We start from the raw sequence: 20818 nt of genomic DNA on the forward strand, positions 1-20818 counted from the left end.
GTTTGACAACATAGTTTAGTGGACCAATATATAAAACAATACTTTAAGATTCAATGATGGTTCAATGGATTTTCTCATTATCTATAAGTCAGCCATTACACGTACTCAGAGACAAATGCACATGCATGTACGTGCATTTTGTTTACATGAAATCGAACATAAGATACTCAGTTTAGGTATTTATAGAGTGGAACAATATGTAGCTGATTTGACGATGTTTCTCATCATTATAAATTGAAATTGAAGCTGCCAGGAAGCTATACGAATTCATGTAATCAATTCCTCTAAAACATCGATTGCAACCGGTAAATGAAGTGATAGAGAGACATCACAAGAGAACAAAATAGAAAAAAAGAAAGAATTGTAAATGTATTTTTTGTTTGTTTATTGTTTGTTCGTTTTTATTTTTAAATTAATAGGACTACATTATAAATTCAATGGGCAGTACCATACACTTCTAGCAGCAGTCCACTACCAATAATTTGACTAAAACAATAAAGATAAATAAGAATGTGTCCCGAGTACACGGATGCCCTATCCGCACTATCATTTTCTATGTTCAGTGGACCGTGAAAATGGGATAAAATCTCTGATTTGGCATTAAAATTAGAAGGATCATATCATAGGGAACATGTTTACTAAGTTTCAAGTTGATCGGACTTCAACTTCATCAAAAGGTACCTTGAACAAAAACTTTAACCAAAACTTTAACCTGAAACGGGACAGACGGAAGAACAGACGAACGAACGAACCAACGAACAGACGGACGGAGACACAGACCAGAAAACATAATGCCCATAAATGGGGCATAAAATAAGAAGGAAATTTTCTGGAAAAGTGTTGTATTTATTACTATATAAATATAATAATAATTTTCAGTCATTCACTAAACAAATTCTTTTTTAAGATTTGAAATGATATAGGTACTAGCATTTTTAATTTTGCAGTTTACATGAGTTAACCAATATCTATATATAACAATCATAATGACGGCTGCTTCCAAAACATTTCTCGTTTCTATATCTATTACTTCTTTTGTTCCTGGTTTACTCGGTAATTAGGTATCCAGAAAATGTCGACCTATGATTTCCAAAAACTTTCTCCGTGTTACCAGTATGTTTGACATAAACTGTGTCATTCATCTTCAATGCCATCACAACATTCAGAGTCCCAGTCGAGTTATTAGTACCGAAAGCCAGGACCATTCTCTCATTATTTTTCCACAGATAGCAGTGTAAATACATGGCATGATAAGACATAACCGTTGTTGAAATAGAGTAAAGACCCGTTTTCGGCGCAGTAAAAACTCCAGTATCCTTATCATAAGCTCCACCCATGTTTAACCATATTTTGTCAAATATAACAACTTCATGTCCACCAAGATTTCTGTTAAGTGTAAGCGATGCTGTAAATGCTGGTCTGTCTTTTTCTCGTCCAGGTTCTGAAAAATAATTTTCTATACAATTGGCATACAGTTTGAAAAATAACCCTTATATACTATATTGTCTATATGACATTCAGTTGAACGGCAAACGATTTAATGGCTTCTAAGTTCAAGACATTGGTCACGTGATAAAAGGTCAGAGTTTACGATTTTTTGGTAAACGTGCATGCCTCGTGGTTTTTGGACTCGTATCGTCTTATTTGTACTCGTACATTAATAAAAACCAAAGTGTTCAATTCTAGATTGAATAAGCTTTCTTATTTTATATAATTATAATAAAAAAGTATTGTTAAAATGTTATAAATTCACGAGTGAAGTGAAACTTTTTTTCTGAAAATTTGCGTAGGTCCACGGAAAATCATTAATAAATCCTTAAATAGGTTTGGTAACGTGTTGAGGGGTATAAAATATGAAGTAAAACCGTTTTTTCCTTCTTATATAACAATATCAGATCACAAAAACCCCGGATACGCAATTGTGTCAGTTTATTCGTGGCGAAGCGGAGTTCAAAGGGAGATTGTCACGGAACAGAAGTTCCTTCATAATATAATTTCCAATTGGAACAAATATTCTGGAATATTATTTCCACAGGAATAAATATTACAGTAGATGTTCCTAACGGAATAAATAGTATAGAATATTTGTTCCATCAGGTACAGGTATTATGACCTTGTTTATAACAAAGTTTCCACTGGAACTTCTGTTAGGTAGAACAAATATACGTTGACAAGATAACTCGGTACTCGCATCGTAGGATATTGCAAGTTTACAACAGTAAATTTGAGTAAAATTAATGATTGCAGATCTATTTCGAAGAGTTCTTGAATACCTTTCAATATTCCATGTTCCTCTATTGTTGTAACATTAAAATAGTCATGGAATGGTTGAATATGACATTTTTTTCAAGTTCTTACAGGTTGTTGAACACTTCCAAAGAAGACAATTACCTACATTTTATAACAGACTGACTTTTTCTCTGAAACTTGAACTTATTGTATATATATTCTCAAACACCTTTTTGGTAGATAGAAGGATACAAGATGGGTTTATCAGTCATTTGTCAAAAGAACCTGTGTTACAATAGAAGCAGAAGGCTCAAGCAGAAGATTACATTTAAACAAAAATATGGAAAAAAAGGAAATATAGTCTTCAAAATTGTGACCATAATTACCATAGATTGAAAATAAAATCAATCTGCAGTAGCCAGAAGTACATGTACAATTTTTGTTTTATTATAGCTGCTTTAAGATACAATTGCAGATCTCAGGGAGTCTGGTGATTGGAACCTCCTCTTTTTATGGAAGATTAATGCATTTGAATGGGATCATGCATATAATTGGAACCATCCTTTTTATCCTTGGTTGAGAATACCACCACTTATGTTTAAAATTTTCTGGATTCACCCTGAGATAAGAAACTACATAAGTTGTACAAGTTCTGTTGCTTGCCTTAATCAAGAGAAAAAAATCTGAACATCCAAAGAACCAGAAAGGGATTTAAAATATAATAATCAACACAAAGATAACTGTACAAAAGCTGTATTGCAATCTGATATCCTGCAGTTATCATAAATCCTATTATATGTAATATTTCAAGTTTTGCTTTATATTTTTTCTTCTTTCTTATATTTGAATTCAAAAGTCCTGCAACCAACTGTTAAGTCCTTTCAATTAAATTTTTGATTGGATAATAACCTAAGCTGACCAGTAAATAAAATTTGAAAATGCTTTGTTGAAATAAAATAGTGGTATTATGTCATTAGATATACTGAATCAACTTCCAATTTAATCCAAATTCACATTTACCTGCTCTAAAATGCATAGTCAATTGGACTACAAAAATCTGTGACTACTTCAATGTATAACATAGAGATTGTGGTCACCTCCCAAGTTATAGTAGTCTCAGACAAAAACAAAACTGATTTAAATACAGTATGTTCAGAATTTTTTTGAAAAAGGACAACAAAAAGAAATTTATTATTCTGATATCAGAAATAAATTCAAAGCGGAATGTCAGTTCTTTTAATTGAGATAACTAGTTTAATAACATTATTTACTATTTTAAAAAAATCATGATATTATCTGGATTTACAATCATTGACTAAGCTTGTCTTCCACTCACTTACTTTAAATGCTTTTAAAAGTTAACCTGTCAGTACTAAAATAAAGAAATGTGGTATAAGACAAGATATTTTATTCCAATTAAAGGGCATATGAAGAGCAAAGTAATGTACATGTATTACAATGATTTACATATATGTATATATAATGGAACAATGATGTTGATATTAATCAGATAAATATGGAGATAACCAACTCCATTCTTAGATGTTAAACCACAGCCAGATCAGAGCCACACATATATTTGAAAAGGCATATAACAATTATATCTTCAATTAACAGCCAAATATTCCCAAAGGCCCAATTAAAACAATATCTGTACTCTATATATTGATAGTTTTCTGAGTTCAAAACATTTATTTTTCAACACTTTTCAATGCCTCTAGGTTTTCTTGAATGAAAAGCCAATTAGATTTGGCACTTGTGCTTAACTTTTCAATTTTTTTACAACTTATTATTATATTATCATTAAATTCTTTTCATAAAACTTATAAAGGGGAAACTGACATTTATGGTATAGTTGCCAATGAGATAACATTCTGGAAACTTATCACCAGAGTCCAAGTCTCTGTTAGCAGTGACAGTTAAATTACAAGTCACTTTACATACATCAACAATCAATACATTCCATTGTTTTAAGGCACATGAGGAAAATACATATAAGAGTAACATGCCTTAGCACAAGAGAATATTAGAAATTATAATATAAATAAGTAAATATCAGAGGCAAAAAAGACAGGACTTAGCCACTGGACTTTTAGTAAAGTATGCCCTTACCAATCCTTAGAGGAGCTGCTGTATACTAGAAAAAATGATGTTGGTGATTTAACCCTATCAATAACCATTTTAGCATTACATTATTGTCAATTGCTATCTGCTCTATTTGTTCCAACCTGTTATGAGAGTCAAAATGTATACCCAGGGTGGGAATTAAACCCATGTACGTTCATTTACTTTATTGTTCTTTGTGTACATAAAATGTACATGTACATGAAATATATCAAATGCAAAAAATGCTGTAATGTATCATTACACCGGCCCTCACCAGTTAAGGACCAAGTAAAGGAAGTCCCTGCACCTACCTAGACGTATATCCTGGGTAAGATGTATTGTATAACTCTTGAAAGTATAACACGATAAAGGTTATTGGTAAGTATATAGTAACATCAACGTGCAATTCAGGTAAACAAACTGTCAAACATAAACAATCTACCACGTGTTTGTCTGCTGTGCTTGAATTCAAAACGACCCATCAGGCTTATTTACACGAATTTTTGCTCAAAAAGACAGTTAAATATGTCCGTTTACCTTATGGGGTCTGTTAAGAATGGATTTGCTGTTATAAATTGTGTATGCATGGAAATATAAGGAAGATAACATTGATTTTTACCGTAACTTTTGAATACACAACATTCCCAAGGTATCCCCACAAAACACATGGCTACTTTGTAACGACGGCTGGTAACGTGTAGCCACTTTCTAACGGCAAATGTGATTGGATGATCTTCAAAGATCAATAATAAAATTCCTAATAAATGATTGGATACGAATTTGTGTCAGATTATAAATAGGTGAAAAAATGTAAACATTGAAATCCGCCATCTTGACGTAGGAAACAAACTAATTTTCAGTCTTGGATTAAAGGACATTGCCCACATTGCCAGCGTATCATGCATAAACAGTCATCTGCAAATATATCTTTCAATTTGTGTTTTACACTTACTTTTCTATGTTATAGTTAATTTAATGTTTTAATTTACTACAGAATGGGACATCGTTCTCAAAGATGCCGTAGAAAAAATTATAGGTGGCGCTGTTTGTGGGCGTAAACATTTTACATACGGGTTCTTTTTTTGTCGACAAATTGACCTCTATCTGTCAGATTCAGGCGTTTGCCTTCCAACTGATTATTTTAATTGAAAGGAAAAAGACTCCTTTTGAAAGCGGAGTGAAATAAAGAATGATTGAATACTATTATTAGTTACATAGTGTGTACGTAAGTGACTTTATTCGATATACATACGGGGTCAGTAGATTTCATAGGGAGTGAGAGCGAAGCTCAAACCCCATATGATATTTTCTGTACCCGTATATATTGTATTAGGTCACTAGAACACTATGAAACGAATTTATCTTACCGACTATCTTTATGTGTTGAATATAGACTAGAGTCGTCTCATTTGCAATCATACCACATCTTCTTATTTTTATATTAAAGTGTTCAAGTGTTCATTTTTAAGAACTTTCTTCCATTGGTCTGTACAAACTACTACTAACCTAATATGGAATATACACGGTATCCATGCGGACGCTTTTAACCAATCATATTCGTACAAATGTATACGAGGTAAGATAAATCAATATCTCTTACTAAAACAAATTTTACGCATACGTTCATAACTCAAAATACATTGTCATGCGATATTTTTCTGATTGATTTGTTTTTTAAAAGCTCCATAATATATGTACTTTTTACATACCGTATCCAATGTCAGCAAGAACAGCCTGTTTTATCCGAGGAATCATCTCGTTCATGGTCTCTTCTACTGTCTTCTTTATAGCGATCTTCAACACCTCGTTAAGTTTTGTGGTATCGAACAGAGCAACTAAAGGCATATTTTGATTGTTCAGAAGTGGTATCTCAGCAGAAGGTTTTTGTCCATTCCCGTATTTCATAATAATTGTTAGTACAAAAATTAATAACAAAATCCCTTTTAGTACCATTGTTACAACTTTAACCGATGTTTTCTTTGCTCCAACTGTTTAGTTAACAACCTTACAGAACGGATATGTTTTGGAAATAAAATACATGAAAAGTTACATAATATATGTATATAATATATATAGCACGCCATTTATGAATTAACGTATTTAATTCACTTTGCGTGATTGAATATGTTAATGATTAAGACGTGGCTATATATCATATGTACCATAAATTGTAACTGATTCAGGTTAAATGTTAAATGGCTTTATGCTGACCATTATAACTTTACCGTACTTTCCAATATATCAATCGAATAGTGGCGGGATACTATATTTGATTTTCAGAAAATGAACAAATCAAGCAGATGAAAATTGAGTCTGAATTGTAATATAAATGTATATTTAAATGAGTTCAGATTTTTTTAGCTATTTATGTGTTGTTTTATAGTTTGTTCTTTCCATCCTTGAAAGAGGTTGGGGTGTGAGGTGCAATATTCATTTAAATGATTGTTGATTGCGAATTTTTTTATGTTATTTCGAATAGACTGATAAAATATTAAAGTGATTTCTTATAATTTAATTCTAAATTCCATTTTAAACAGGCGTAAATCATGAAAAAACGTTGATGAAATCAGAAGACGCGTTACATCCAACATTAAATTACATAGTTATATCTTTTACATTTTGTTTCATTTTGTTTCATAAGTTAATTACCGAAGGAGGCAGTGCCATACGTATATTAACAACGTCTAAGATGGAAATTAGAACACTGGTTTAAGCTCCTCCTATTCTCTGCTATTCCCGCAAGATGCAGTCCAGATCGGTCACCGGCGGGATTAGAAAGTGCAAAGAAAAACCATTCAGTTGACATACTCCTCAAAAATAACAAAATTTAACTCACTTGAAGATCAAAGGAAACATTACGATTTATGTTACAAGTATTTATATGCATAACTCACCTAGTTTTTTAAAAGAGCAAAATCGCTTGGGATTTTTGCTTCTTTCTCGCAAATTAAATTCCGACAAATAATGTAACGTTAGTAGTCTTTGAATCGTGTTTTATTGGATACCAAAGGGAACTGATCTGATTGGACCAAAGCTCACATATATCGTAGCAATTTATATATGTTTTTGGCATTATCACTTCAATCACAAGATATGAATACAAAACAAATCACCAAGTATATAATTTCCATAGGATCACTATTTGTTTTTGAAGTTAGGTCCTCAAATATTCAACCAAAAACATGCTGAACTGTAAGCCTATATCATGCCTGGTCACAATGTTTATAATAATGATAATGTCATATTTATTTATTTAAATGGAATTAGTTCTATATAACCACTTATCAGACAATGTTACATTAAGCACATGACATCGTTCTTGGAAGTAAGCGCTACCACCATCTATCATTAAAACAAATTTAGTTACTATAATTTGTGTTTAAAATATAACGCCAAAAAACTTTATTTATAATTCAGTTTAAACTTATTACTACTCTTTCAGAACGTTGACTTACTAATTACACAAACAGTGTATAAAGGGGTCTAATAAAATGTTTGTCCCTTACAACCACAAGCTTACAATATTATTTTGTTATTTTCATGTCCAAAAAAATTATTAAAATCTTTTTATACAAAACTTGAGAAAAAAGTATAGTAGCGTTGATAAAATCAACAGTATAGAATTTAGAATGGACTAAAGATCCGAAATCAGTAATAGTATCTATTACAGGTTCAGAGGTCAAATGAATGATTTTAAGGAACACCAAATAAATGCTATTGTGTTTTTCGTTAATTAAAAAGATTCAGTATAGTATTATAGAAATATGTTCTGTTAGTATGGTAACTGCTAAAACCCTTTATATGGTAGGAAATGCGAGCTCTAGAATATCAAATCACAAGGTTGGTACATACATTATACATAGGTCTCGCTAAAATGCTACTTGGACAAAAATAGAACGACTCACAATGAAAACAAAGTAATTTCTTTGTCATATAGATTTCAAACATTTATTAAAGTTTATTGCGTAGTAAAACTCCTTAATCTGATGTTTTAGCTGTTATATTTTAAAGGAACAGTGTGAAAGTTATAGTTGAAAATGATTGAATCCAGAATGAGTTTTGTTCTAATGCAAGAACCAATCAACCTATAGTCGTTTATTGGCAATTGCAATCTTATCCAATGAACACAGTTACGAGTTCCAATCAAGTCCTTATTTTATTCCCTATCTTGCTTAAGTTGGTCGAATACCAAAGTTCACATTAGTTTCACCAGTTTCATCATTCATTAATTAAATATGCAGAAAACATACTGTAGTGCCCTCCTAAAATCGTTTCTCCGGCTCTTTTGTCTTTCTTTATGTAGATGATATCCCCTTTCTTCAGAGGCATAACACTATTTATTGTCCCCGTAGAATAGTTAGTACCAAAGAGGCTCAAAGTGGACTGATTATTCTTCCAGAGATGACAGTGTAAACGCGAAGAATGAGTGGCCCTAACAGTACTAGATACGAAGTACAATCCGTTTCTTGGAGCTGTAAACACTCCTGTAATGGGATTGTAGGCATTTTCCATATTAAGCCAAACTTTGTCAAATTTTACAACTTCATTTGAATGGATAGGCTTAGTTGTCGTTAATGATGCTGTAAATGCTGGTCTTTCGTGTAATCTTCCAGGTTCTATAATAGAATAGAAATAATAATCAAATGTAGACATATAAGAAAAGACTGTTTTAAAATACTATACAAATAAAGTTCTTTATGTCTGTTGGCTTTCAGACAAAAACGAAAATAACGACATCTTCTAGAATGTTATGCCTTAATTAGTTCTTACTTATGAACACGCTATGCTTTTCTTTGTTGCTTACTGCTTTTTATCTAATAAGTTAAGCCTTTTTCCAACTGATTGTTATTATCTATTCTTATATTATACTGTTACACAACTGCCCCAGTTAAGGGAGAGGTTTTGGCGCCAGTAAACATGTTTATTCCTGCCCCATTCTACATGTATTTGTCATAGTTGTTTTTGTATGTTGCTGTACATCTTCTGATTTTTTAAAAAGATAATGTATGAGTTTAACTGATGGTGATTATACCATGTTATACAATAAGCATTGGTCGTACAAAAGTAATAACATTAACGTTACCAATTTTCCTGCACCAGATGCGCATTTCGACAATACATGTCTCTTCAGTGATGCTCGTGGCCAAAATATTTGAAATCCAAAGCTTATAGAAAAGATGAAGAGCTATAATCCAAAAGGTCAAAAAAGTATAGCCAAATCGTAAAAGGAATCAGAGCTTTGCATGAGGGAGATACATTCCTTAATTTATAATAATTTCTAACATTTTGTAACAGCAAATTTTAATAACACAAAAAATCCATATTTTCATGCCGGTACTATATACAATATAATCGGTATGATACGTTTTGTTACCTCTTCAATAGGCCAGTCCTGTCACACCTCATAGTAAAAACCGCTTAGTACAACATTCTTGTATTTAGTTGATTACCTTTGAATCGGAATGCTCACTATTAGTTTATGTGTTATTTTATGGAACTAAAACTAAGGGTTTGACCCCATCACATTGTATGAGTTAAGGTTATATAATTTGATCAGTTATGCTATGACCATTCACTGTCTAACTATTATTTTGGTCTTGAGCGTCCTGATATAAACATTTCGCCCTTCTTTGAAAAGACATTATATACTTAAGTCTCAGCTTTTTTTGTTTTGATTATACTGAGCTAGCCTTTTGATAAATGTTGTTTTGGTTTGTCATTGTTTCCTGAAAAAACAGTTACTTTTAATAAATAAAAGCTAGATAAGAACATTAAAGTATTTTATTATGTGCTATAATGGTTTACTTTTTAAATTGTTATTTGTATGGAGAGTTGTCTCATTGGCACTCACACCACATCTTCCTATATCTATGTAAAAAAATCAGATTATTAATTTCTTGATTAAATGTTACTACCTTCGGGAAGGTTGGTTAGTCCCAGGTATGTTTTTGCATAAATAAAGATTAAGAAATTAGTTTTAAAATTGTATTCTAAGTAAAATGAAATACTGAATATTTGCAAAATTTCCTATACAAATGGAAGGACATGTCTTAGTCAAATGAAACAAATCGTTACTTCAAAATAATTTGGTAACATTATCAGATTATTACACTGGATTCTCGATATATGATCATGTTACAGTAAATGAGCTCTGTCACAGATTTCAGTAAAGATTTGCATACAATTCTGGCTCTATAATCTTCAACTAAAAATAATGGATTTATCTCATTCATAATTTGAAATATTATGGATGGAATTCTCACAAAATAGGCTTTCATTTGTGTAGAAAGCACATAAAATCGGTCAAAAACATTCTAAAATTTGTCTTAAAATCATGAAATTTTTTATGTCTGCTCCATATATTTTTGTTAAAAAACTATCTGTTGTTGATACATAATTTTTCTGTTATAATGATGCAAAATAAAAAGGGTCGCTGACTTCGTTTTTACGGTATACATCGTTCAGAGTTGTGTTCTTTGTGAAAAAAACCTCCAACAACGCGTCGAAATGATCGTAACGTCACCACGTTGCAGGTTGTAAATTTTGATTTTTAACGGTTTTCACTATAAAAAAGGTAAGAAATTGATTATTAGACAAAAAACGAAATCTGTGACCATATGATTATTTCATATCGTTAAATCAGAAATTTATGCGTCACAACATACAGTTTTTATTAAGGAAAATCTATGAAATAGAATTAGAAATTAAAATTTTAAGAAGGTTTTTCGACGATTTAATGTGCCTTCTGGTCCAAGGACACAATTATCGTCCTTTGGTTTTCGCTGTCTACGAATATAGTCCCTAGTGTGAATAGTGTATACCTTGCATTTTTTATTTGATACACTTTTCCAATTTATTTCTTGATATTTAATACATGAAATATTAAGTTGGGGAATGTTATTACATGCTAAGGATTTGGGTGCTGAATCTGTATGTTGAGTAGTGATTTGGTCCAGTTAAAAAAGTCAAATTTTATTACGTCTCAAGCTGTCAAACTGAATTATAGACCCCCTTAACACAATATTGTCAATATTTTGAGTTAGAGCTGGTAGAAGTTTCTATAAATTTGATATTATTTGTCCCACTAGTAGGAATCCTTTTGAGATAGAGCAGGTAAGATTTTTTAAATTAGAATTTAATTATCTAAAAGAAATGCGCTACGAAATAGATGTGTTTTCGGGCCTTCTATACAAATATTCATCCATATTAAAAGATATCAAGCTGCAATGTTTTAGATTCTAATATGACGTGTTTCTTTCGCTTTGTAAACAACACTGTGATAAAATTCTCGATATATCTGTACTAAGCGCAGACTCAGAGATATACGTAATAATGGATGTTACAATATACTTTCTACGTTAATCTACATGTATTGGAACCTATTCGCAGACCCTTTGCCGATTTTATTGTTTTAAAAATTGCAATTAAAAAAAGACAAAACAACTTTTATTCTTATTCGGATGCATAATAAAAAGAAGTAATGCACAAGATCTCGGAGAAATCAACAAAATATAAATTAAATTAAATTCCGCGTAAGTCTATTAATGTTTTCGGCGCATTTAAGTCATTTCAAACCATGACGTCATACAAATGAAACCGCTAAAGTTGAAAGTTTTCTGTTACGTGAACCATCGAAATTCGTATGATATTGTATTAAAACTGATTTTTGAGGTAGGTTTTGTTTTATTTTCTATTCTATTGCATTATTTGCATATTTACTGATTTCAGCAAGTCAACATGGCGGCTCCTTAGTTACGAAATGTCAACTTCGGTTTTGACGGAAGCTTACGAGAACAAAATATAAAATAAATATGTTGGGTTTGAGAATTGAAAGAATTGAATAGATTTTTTCTAGCGGTTATTCACGAAATAACCCGTGCAAGCTACAGATTTATTAAGATGTTTGAGCTTTATCTTACATGGAGTAAAAAAGAACAGCCTCACACACAACATACCCACCCTCGCTTCAGTTTTAAATGACCGTATTTGTACTGTTAGAATCGAAATAATTCATGGAAGCTAACGCTCAGGATAAAATTCGAATATCACGACCCAGGCCATGTGTAAATTTCCAACAATCTATGGCTTCCACGAATTATTTCTTAATCATAATAGAGATAAATGCACTATTTTTTCGATTTTCAGTTGTTTTTCAACGAGCCAAGGTTGTATTCAAAGTTTTAGCAAAATCTGCTATATAGCCCATTTACTGATCATTGACCTTAATACGACTTACCATATCCTATATCTGCGATGACAGCAGTTTTGATAATTGAGATTCTCTGGTCAGTAGCCTCATTAACTGTCTGTAAAATAAAGTCCTTCAACACATGGTTTAGTTTAGTTGTGTCAAAAAGCGCCACTAAAGGCATCTGCTGATTGTCCAAAAGAGAAACCTCTACTGTGGAGTTTATGTCGAATTCCTGTGACCAAATTATTGATTGAACGCCACTGATTAGAATGATCATAAATGAAAGATGTAACTTCGCTTTGTCCATTTTGACTAAATAAAAATATTAAAAGAAATGCTGCATTAAACGTGTTCCTTATGTTACAAATCGTGTTTCAGTTTTTGAATACCGGAAGGTCGTTGGTCTACTTTATAAACCAGCAAGCATTTGGAACACCTTGGCACATTATGGTACCATACTTCAACATGTTGATAACCGGAATCGGAATCTGCTGAGGTGTACCAAATGTAGTATGATGCGTACTGATGTTCATTTCGTATTTGTTTTGATAACAATTTTTTTTTGTTCTTTCAATTTACATTTAGCGTTTCAAGCCAGATGTTGCGTATCGTGACACTGTTTTATAGTTTTGGAAATTAACTTATCAGTAAAAGTTAAATTAAACAGTAATGGAGTAATACAGTATATAATTAAAAACCAATTGTTCAGAGAACAATTGAAAGTCTTAATTTCCACATCTAAAAATGAAATACACAATACTATTACCATTTCCAATTGAGAAATGTATCTTTTTTTCATTGTATGTGATTTTGATTTTTTTTTTACAAAATTCATTTTTTTTCAATAAATTGCATGATAAGCACGATTGGAATATTTTAAAAACATATTTAAAAATAATTAGATTTTCAAATAAATCAGAATTAACAACATCAAAGAATATTTCCAAAATTCCATAGTATGAAGAAATACGACGAAAATACAAACAAAAGTCCAAAAATATCAACAAAAAAGATGGTTCATGTCTTCTTGACGATCCATTGTATACATATGACTTCTAATTATAGCAGTAACGTTTAAATAATTGCGACAATAAAGGATAATTTGACAAGCCATAATATAAATCGATTTAATGTGACGCTTACTATATTCTAAAATTCCCATTTTGCGAATGACGGAAAAGGGCATTTCAACTATCTTACAAGATTTCTAGGATCACTTATTACAATACGAGCCCGTATTTTTAAAGACGATTTTTTTCATTGCATTGGATGATGTTTGCTGTATTATGTTTTCAAATTGAAATCACAAGGCCGTCATAAATCATGGTCAGTTAGGGGCTTTTAACCCAGATTTTAACCATCGGGAAAGAAGACTAGGGTCACGTATGACAACACGGACCCGTTGTTTGAAAGACGAATATTTTTATTGCATTGAAAGATGTTTGTTGTTTTATGTTTTCTAATTGAACTCGTAAGGCCGACATAAATCTATCGATAATAATAGAATTTATTGAAATGCATAAAACTGACAAGTAATCACAGCATGCTGACATGGTCAATTATGGAAGAAAACTGAGAAGAAAAAATATAGACAAGCAAAATATAAATCCCATAAGGCGTACAAAACAAACAATAAAAAAAAAGTGTTTCTTGTTGATGTGAATAACTTTGTATGAGTGAAATTTGAGTATACTTTATCGTTTATATAGACAAAAAAATATAAGTCACATTCGACGAACAAAACAAACAATTGTAATAAAGTGTTTCATGTTGATGGGAATAACTGGAACTTTGTAGGAGTGAAATTTTAACAGACTTTATCGTAAATATAGACCAATAAAATATAAGTCACATTCGACGAACAAAACAAACAATTGTAATAAAGTGTTTCATGTTGATGGGAATGACTGGTACTTTAATGCAATTTCAATAGACTTTATCGTAAATATTTTGAAGTCGGGTTTTTCTTCTTAAAATGAGAAAAAAGTACCTCCAAAGACAAATGTGTCTGTTGATAAATCATCATGACACTTTACTAGGAAGTCTCTAGGTTCGTTTCACTGGATGAATTTTTGTGCTTCGGACGGATAAGCAAATTTTGCTGCTGATATACACTGACCAGCATTTTTTTCTTATAAAATGATTTAGATGAATAAAGAGAAATTTTAATATCAGTTATGTCTTCGAATATTTAGAAGAAATTTTCCTATCTCTAGTCTAAAGTTTCGTTGTTGAATTAACATTCACGAAGGCAAGCTATGAAGGTATTCCTGCTCTCGTTTTTCTTTTAGTTTTAACATTTGTAGGGAAGCAACTTAGGAGCCCCGCATTGTACAGTTGTAATTGTCGATGAAAATCAAAATCACGAGAAGAAAAAGTACTTCCTCTTCAAACAATTATGATTTTCTACATTGGCTAGAGGTATAGGAGGAGGGTTGAGATCTCACAAACATGTTTAACCCCGCCGCATTTTTGCGCCTGTCCCAAGTCAGGAGCCTCTGGCCTTTGTTAGCCTTGTATTATTTTAATTTTAGTTTCTTGTGTACAATTTGGAAATTAGTATGGCGTTCATTATCACTGAACTAGTATATATTTGTTTAGGGGCCAGCTGAAGGACGCCTTCGGGTGCGGGAATTTCTCGCTACATTGAAGATCTGTTGGTGACCTTCTGCTGTTGTTGTTGTTTTTTTCTATGGTCGGGTTGTTGTCTCTTTGGCACATTCCCCATTTCCATTCTCAATTTTATGATATATGAACTATCGTCTATCTATATAATTATACACAACGCCATATATAATCATTTGAGCAAAGTATTCTCTGTTTCTGTATATTGTTTTCTCATAAGAGTTATCTATACCAAAAAGTAAAATCACAAAAATACTGAACTCCGAGGAAAATTCAAAAAGGAAAGTCCCTAATCAAATGGCAAAATCAAAAGCTCAAACACATCAAACGAATGGATAACAACTGTCATATTCCTTACCAAGCAGTTTCAATTTTAAGCACTTCATTTCGTTTTTCTGTTATGCTAATTTCTATAACATTCCGGTCAAATTATTTTTTGTTAAGTATACTTAAATGTTGTTAAAAGGAAATGTGTAGATTATTCATGATAAGAAGAATTTATAATTTTGTCAAAAGGAAGTTATATCAGAGATATGGTGAGTATGTATTGACTTAAAATATGCACCTGTTAAGACAATTTATCTTAGTTATAAGTTAATAATAGATTTAGTTTATATACACAAAAGAAAAGGCATAGACCATAATAATAGTTTATACAATATTGAAGTGGTCATTACAATAACCTGACCAAGCAAAGATATGAAGATATCTACAAAAGTTCTCACTCATAGTAGAGAAGGCTTTATTGTTTGTATTCTTATTTATTTTTTTGAAAGATTTGAAAAAAAAATTATTTCATGTTTTATCATATTCATTATCATTAATTTTGTTATCTCTTTTTAATATTTTAGATTAAGATATAATTATATCAGTAAAACCCAAAATGATACTAGTACTCAGTTCTGTTTTTTAAAAATGTTCCCGCCAAAATTATTCCACTAGTTAACATTATATAAAAAATTAAAATAGTGATTCTTTTGCATTAAGAAAGTGACACTTCCTGTTTGCGCAATTCATCTTGTGTAATCTGTCGGCCGTGTAAATTTTATTATTATGATGTAATTTTAATTGAAATTTTTGCCATCCTGTTTGCAGAATTTTTATTTAGAGCGTCTAAAATATCTCCCCATGGTAAATCCTTCCCAAAATGCACTCCACATGGTAGCAATATGGTTTTAGCTAGTATATGTTAGAGGGAAAGTTTGAGAGTGAAGGGTGACAATTATAGCATCACAACCAGTTTGAGAAGATTTCATTTGTTTAAAGACAAATTGTCCAAAACGATTCTATGTCACTTGGTAATTTCAACAGATAGAAATCTTTGCGTAGAATAACATAGCCATGAGCCTAAATCAAATATCGTCAAATTCCAATTCCTGCCGAAGTTGGTCAAACTCTAAAGTTCCCATCAGTTTCACTGTTCATTAATAAGAAATGCTGAAAACATGCTATAGTGCCTTCCTAACATTTTTTCTCTGGCCTTGTTGTCGTGCTTTATGTAGATTTTTTCCCCTTCCTGCAGAACCATTGCACTATGTAGTGTTCCGGAGGAAAAATCATGTCCGAATAGTCCGATTGTGTCTTGGTTGTCCCTGTAGAGATGACAGTGTAAGTTCCTTCCGTCAGCGGACATTAAAGTACCGGTTAAGGAGTACAATCCGTTTCTTGGAACTGTGAACACCCCTGTAGTAGCATCATACCCATTGCCAACATTCAGCCATACATGGTCAAATATTATTATTTCATTTGGTTTGGGCCAATCATCTTTACTGAATGATGCTGTAAATGCGGGTTTTTCGTGTATTTGTCCTGTTTCTATAATAGAATAAAGATAATAATCATATAATAGACGGAACGAAAGGAAAGTTATCAAATGAAATTAAAATGATATAATTACTGATAGTCGGCCTTTGGCCGAACAAAAAGGAACAAAGATTCGAAGCTTATATTAATATGGATGTTGAAGGCCGTAATTTGATCTATAATGGTTTACTTTTACAAAAACTTAAAATCACAAAAATATTGAACTCATAGGAAAAATCAAAACGAAAAGTCCTTAATCAAATGGCAAAAGCAAAAGCTCAAACACATCAAACGAATAGACAAACCCAGTTTAGCGTTGACAACATTGATTTTTACTGATAATTTTTAAGCATTTTACTTACCATTTCGAATATCTTCGATGACAGCATTTTTAATAATCGGAACTTTCTGGTCAGTAACTTCCTCAACGGTCTTCATGATATAGTCCTTCAACACTTGGTTTAGTTTAGTAGTGTCAAAAAGAGCTATTAAAGGCATCTGCTGATTGTCCAAAAGGGAAACCTCTACTGTGGAGTTTTTGTCGGGATCCTGTGACCCATTCGTTGATGGAACGCAACTAATTAGCATGATAATCAAGAATGGATGTAACTTTGTTTGGTTCATTTTGACTTTAAACCAATATGTACAACATAAACCCGCCGTTAACGTGTTCCCCTCGTCACAAACGTGTTTTAGGTTGTTGATATCTTGTCTTACTCGATTTCAATTGTGAATATAATACCGGAAAGGCGAATGTCCACTTTATTAACCAGCATGCATTCGATGCACCTCGGAATATTATTGTACCGTTCTTTACATTTTGATGTTCGGTATTTGAATCTGCCGAGGTGTACCAAATGTCGTATCATGCGCAGTGATGTTCATTTTGCATTTGTTTTGTAGACACATTTTTCTTTTCCTTAATTGAATAAAGTGTTTCACAATACAGGCAACATGAAATGAAACTTTTTTGAAATTTAAGTAACAAAGCTCTCAGCAAAAAAAATACATAATTAAATAAACGATTACTGCTGAAAAGTATAATTAAGGAAGTTACCGGTTTGTTTGAATAAGGTGATTTATAAAACATTTTTGACTGAAGTAGTTTGAACACTTTAGATGTCTTGTCTTGGCAATAGTTTCGTTAACATTGAAATGAATTAACTGAAATCATTGTACTACAATATAGATATCAATGTTCATATAATGAACTAAAAAAATGTAAGATCAATTGAGGGCGAAGATCAAATACAGTTATTAATTGCTACAGTTTCTTACCAGCGCAGAATCTATCCAAAGGCAAGGCATTGTGTTGTGAAATATATATGGGTTGCTTTAGTTATTAATAAATTAATCAGAATAGCTTTTGAGAGAACAACTATAAACCTGTTCTTCTTTGTTTTACTAAATATGTTCAATTTATAGTTTAAATAGCTGTATGGGGTTCTCAAAAATAGTTCATATGTGTGTCAGGGATTCGTTATACCAAAACCAAACGTGATTTAAATACATTTTTCTATTTTATTTATTGAACTGTTTTGGTAAGAGTCGGAAAGTGATAAGCCTTGTGTAGACGAAACGTGTGTCTGGCAACTTTTGTAAATTTTTACAGCTGCATTCAAAACCTGTACACTTTAGATGGACTTCATTGATCTCTTTATATTCTCCTGAGCTATAGTACATTTTCTGTAAAATAGTTGAGCCAGGACAATTTACATTTATGAATAAAAGAATAGTAACAAGTTACAATTTCAAATACTAGTACTGAAAAATCATTGAAATCCTAATTGTAATACACTATTTCCAGTATAGTTTTGTTCATTTGGTTCCTGTGTTAGTATAATATATGCATATGTAATATCAAAGTTAACCGAAATAGAAATAGCTAATTAATAAATAAGAAAGTTTGAACCCCAATTTTCCAGTAGTTAAAAAACTTACGAAATAGGAAAATTGAATTAAACAGGGATTTTATTTTAGTTCTATGTAACCCCTGAACCCCTATAAAAGGAAAAACAATTGCATGTTGTTGTAAATACTGCAAAGGGATTTTAATGAATGAAAAGGTAACAACTTTATGTTACCGACTATTCTGTATATATTACTGTTTTAAAGATTGATTTGATTGATCGCTTTACACAAGGAATGCTTCATGTCAACCTAGTAAATTATTCAGTTTATCAATGTTGCTTCTTGTATTATTTTAACTTTTAGTTTCTTGTGTACAATTTGGAGTTTAGTATGGTGTTCATTATCACTGAACCAGTATATATTTGTTTAGGGGCCAGCTGAAGGACGCCTCCGGGTGCGAAAATTTCTCGTTGCATTGAAGACCTGTTGGTGACCTTTTGGTGTTGTCTGCTCTATGGTCGGGTTGTTGTCTCCTGTCACATTCCCCATTTCCATTCTCAATTTTATCTATCACAAATGCAATATTAAAATATTTGCGATTCAATCTGAAACTTACAGTTAAGCATAGTAAATTTATGTCCATTGTGTATACTATACCTTGCACAGATTATTATAACCAACTTGGGCGATAAGAATCAACCTGTTAATGGGGTACTAGCTACGAGAAATCATTAATGAAAGTGAAATAGTGAAATAAGAATTCGCTTTTAGCAGCCAGTATGGTTAAGTTTTGTCAAAATAAGCTACATCTATAATGAATTGTTTACTAAATATATTTCAGTTCCGTATTGGCAAGTACTAATGTTACAAGTATATAAATATTTTGTCGTCTTAACCCTCTTGCTGCCGAGTTTTTTTCTTGCTTTGTCGCGCCAAAAGCATTTTGACGTTTCTTATCTGTGACGTTGCAAAACTTGTGCCTATCTGTAGAACTGCGCTTTCCCGCCGTCAATAATTTTTCCCGCGTCAATGTAGCCGTAATTATGAAAACGATGTATAAGTAATTTTACGGAAGTTAAATATGCTCTAAGATTGTCATAAACGATGTTTTTAATACAAGATTATTTACAAATACAACTTTTAACCTTGGAATATATATTTTTTTTATCTTTCTTGTCTTAAAATAAAGTGAAAATAATATACCAATTGCTATACTAGCAGACTTTGTTTTATCTTTATCAAGTGAAATGCATAAATGATTCTTAACCACCTATAAAATAGTAAAATATTTATTCTCGGTTTTTTATTAGGTAATTGGTATAAATACTGTAAAAAAATCTCTCAAATCATTATATAAACGGCAAAACAACGGCACTCAATGAAAATGAAAATAAAAACAAAGCGTGTACAAATTCATAAAAATAAATAAAATCTCCGAGCAGCTGTTCTATGAACTACTTCTTGTTGTAAGGTATCAAACGTGTCAGATTAAAATTATCATGATTTCAATCCTTGTTTCGGTAGGCGAGGACATATTTTTTATATAACAATTATTATCCATATTCATTTTGCTTATTTTTTAATCATGATTATTTTAATTTTGTTGACCACTTATTACTCAAAATTTTGGAGAATACGAATTAAAAAAAACATAGTAAAAACGAGGAAAGAAATTCTCTAAAATGCATTTCTATTGTCTACAAGTGAACCTGAATCAATAATAAATCATTTTCAGTTACTATGATAAAGTACACACTGTATTTGACATACACGCAATATCTTTCAATCTGTTAATTGATAAATTATTCTCTTCTCAACGTTCAGTGGCTAATATTTCATGCAATATTAGGACGTCTGAAATTCAATATACAATAAATCTATTGCTCAATGAGTCCTACTGGGGGTGACAAAGTAAAAGATCTGTGGTGAATGCCAGAAAAAAAGAGGTTGCCACTGGGAAAGGATATCTATGATAGGAATAGAAATCATTGTGTCTACTACTAATTTAACATC

At 31.6% G+C, this 20818-nt stretch overlaps 4 protein-coding genes across 4 annotated transcripts in view; 1 reads left to right on the plus strand and 3 right to left on the minus strand.

Moving 5' to 3' along the window:
• The window catches only part of LOC139528275 (leucine-rich repeat-containing protein 14-like), a 63279-nt gene that overhangs the window by 15455 nt on the left and 27006 nt on the right, over window positions 1-20818 (plus strand). The window lies entirely within an intron of this gene.
• LOC139528294 (heavy metal-binding protein HIP-like) lies at window positions 826-6367 on the minus strand. The gene is made up of 2 exons (XM_071324207.1): window positions 6045-6367; window positions 826-1441 (listed from the first exon to the last, which is right to left on the minus strand). Exons 1-2 carry the CDS (start codon window positions 6286-6288, stop codon window positions 1047-1049), a joined length of 639 nt encoding a protein of 212 aa, XP_071180308.1. The 5' UTR covers window positions 6289-6367; the 3' UTR covers window positions 826-1046.
• Window positions 7450-13193, minus strand: LOC139528289 (complement C1q-like protein 4). Its single transcript, XM_071324202.1, has 2 exons — window positions 12572-13193; window positions 7450-8951 (listed from the first exon to the last, which is right to left on the minus strand). The coding sequence occupies exons 1-2, from the start codon at window positions 12831-12833 to the stop codon at window positions 8554-8556; spliced, it is 660 nt and encodes a 219-aa protein (XP_071180303.1). The 5' UTR covers window positions 12834-13193; the 3' UTR covers window positions 7450-8553.
• On the minus strand, window positions 14020-17822 carry LOC139528286 (cerebellin-1-like). Its single transcript, XM_071324197.1, has 2 exons — window positions 17317-17822; window positions 14020-16966 (listed from the first exon to the last, which is right to left on the minus strand). The coding sequence occupies exons 1-2, from the start codon at window positions 17576-17578 to the stop codon at window positions 16566-16568; spliced, it is 663 nt and encodes a 220-aa protein (XP_071180298.1). The 5' UTR covers window positions 17579-17822; the 3' UTR covers window positions 14020-16565.

The sequence above is a fragment of the Mytilus edulis genome, chromosome 6, assembly GCF_963676685.1.
Source record: "Mytilus edulis chromosome 6, xbMytEdul2.2, whole genome shotgun sequence".
NCBI classification, from domain to species: domain Eukaryota; kingdom Metazoa; phylum Mollusca; class Bivalvia; order Mytilida; family Mytilidae; genus Mytilus; species Mytilus edulis.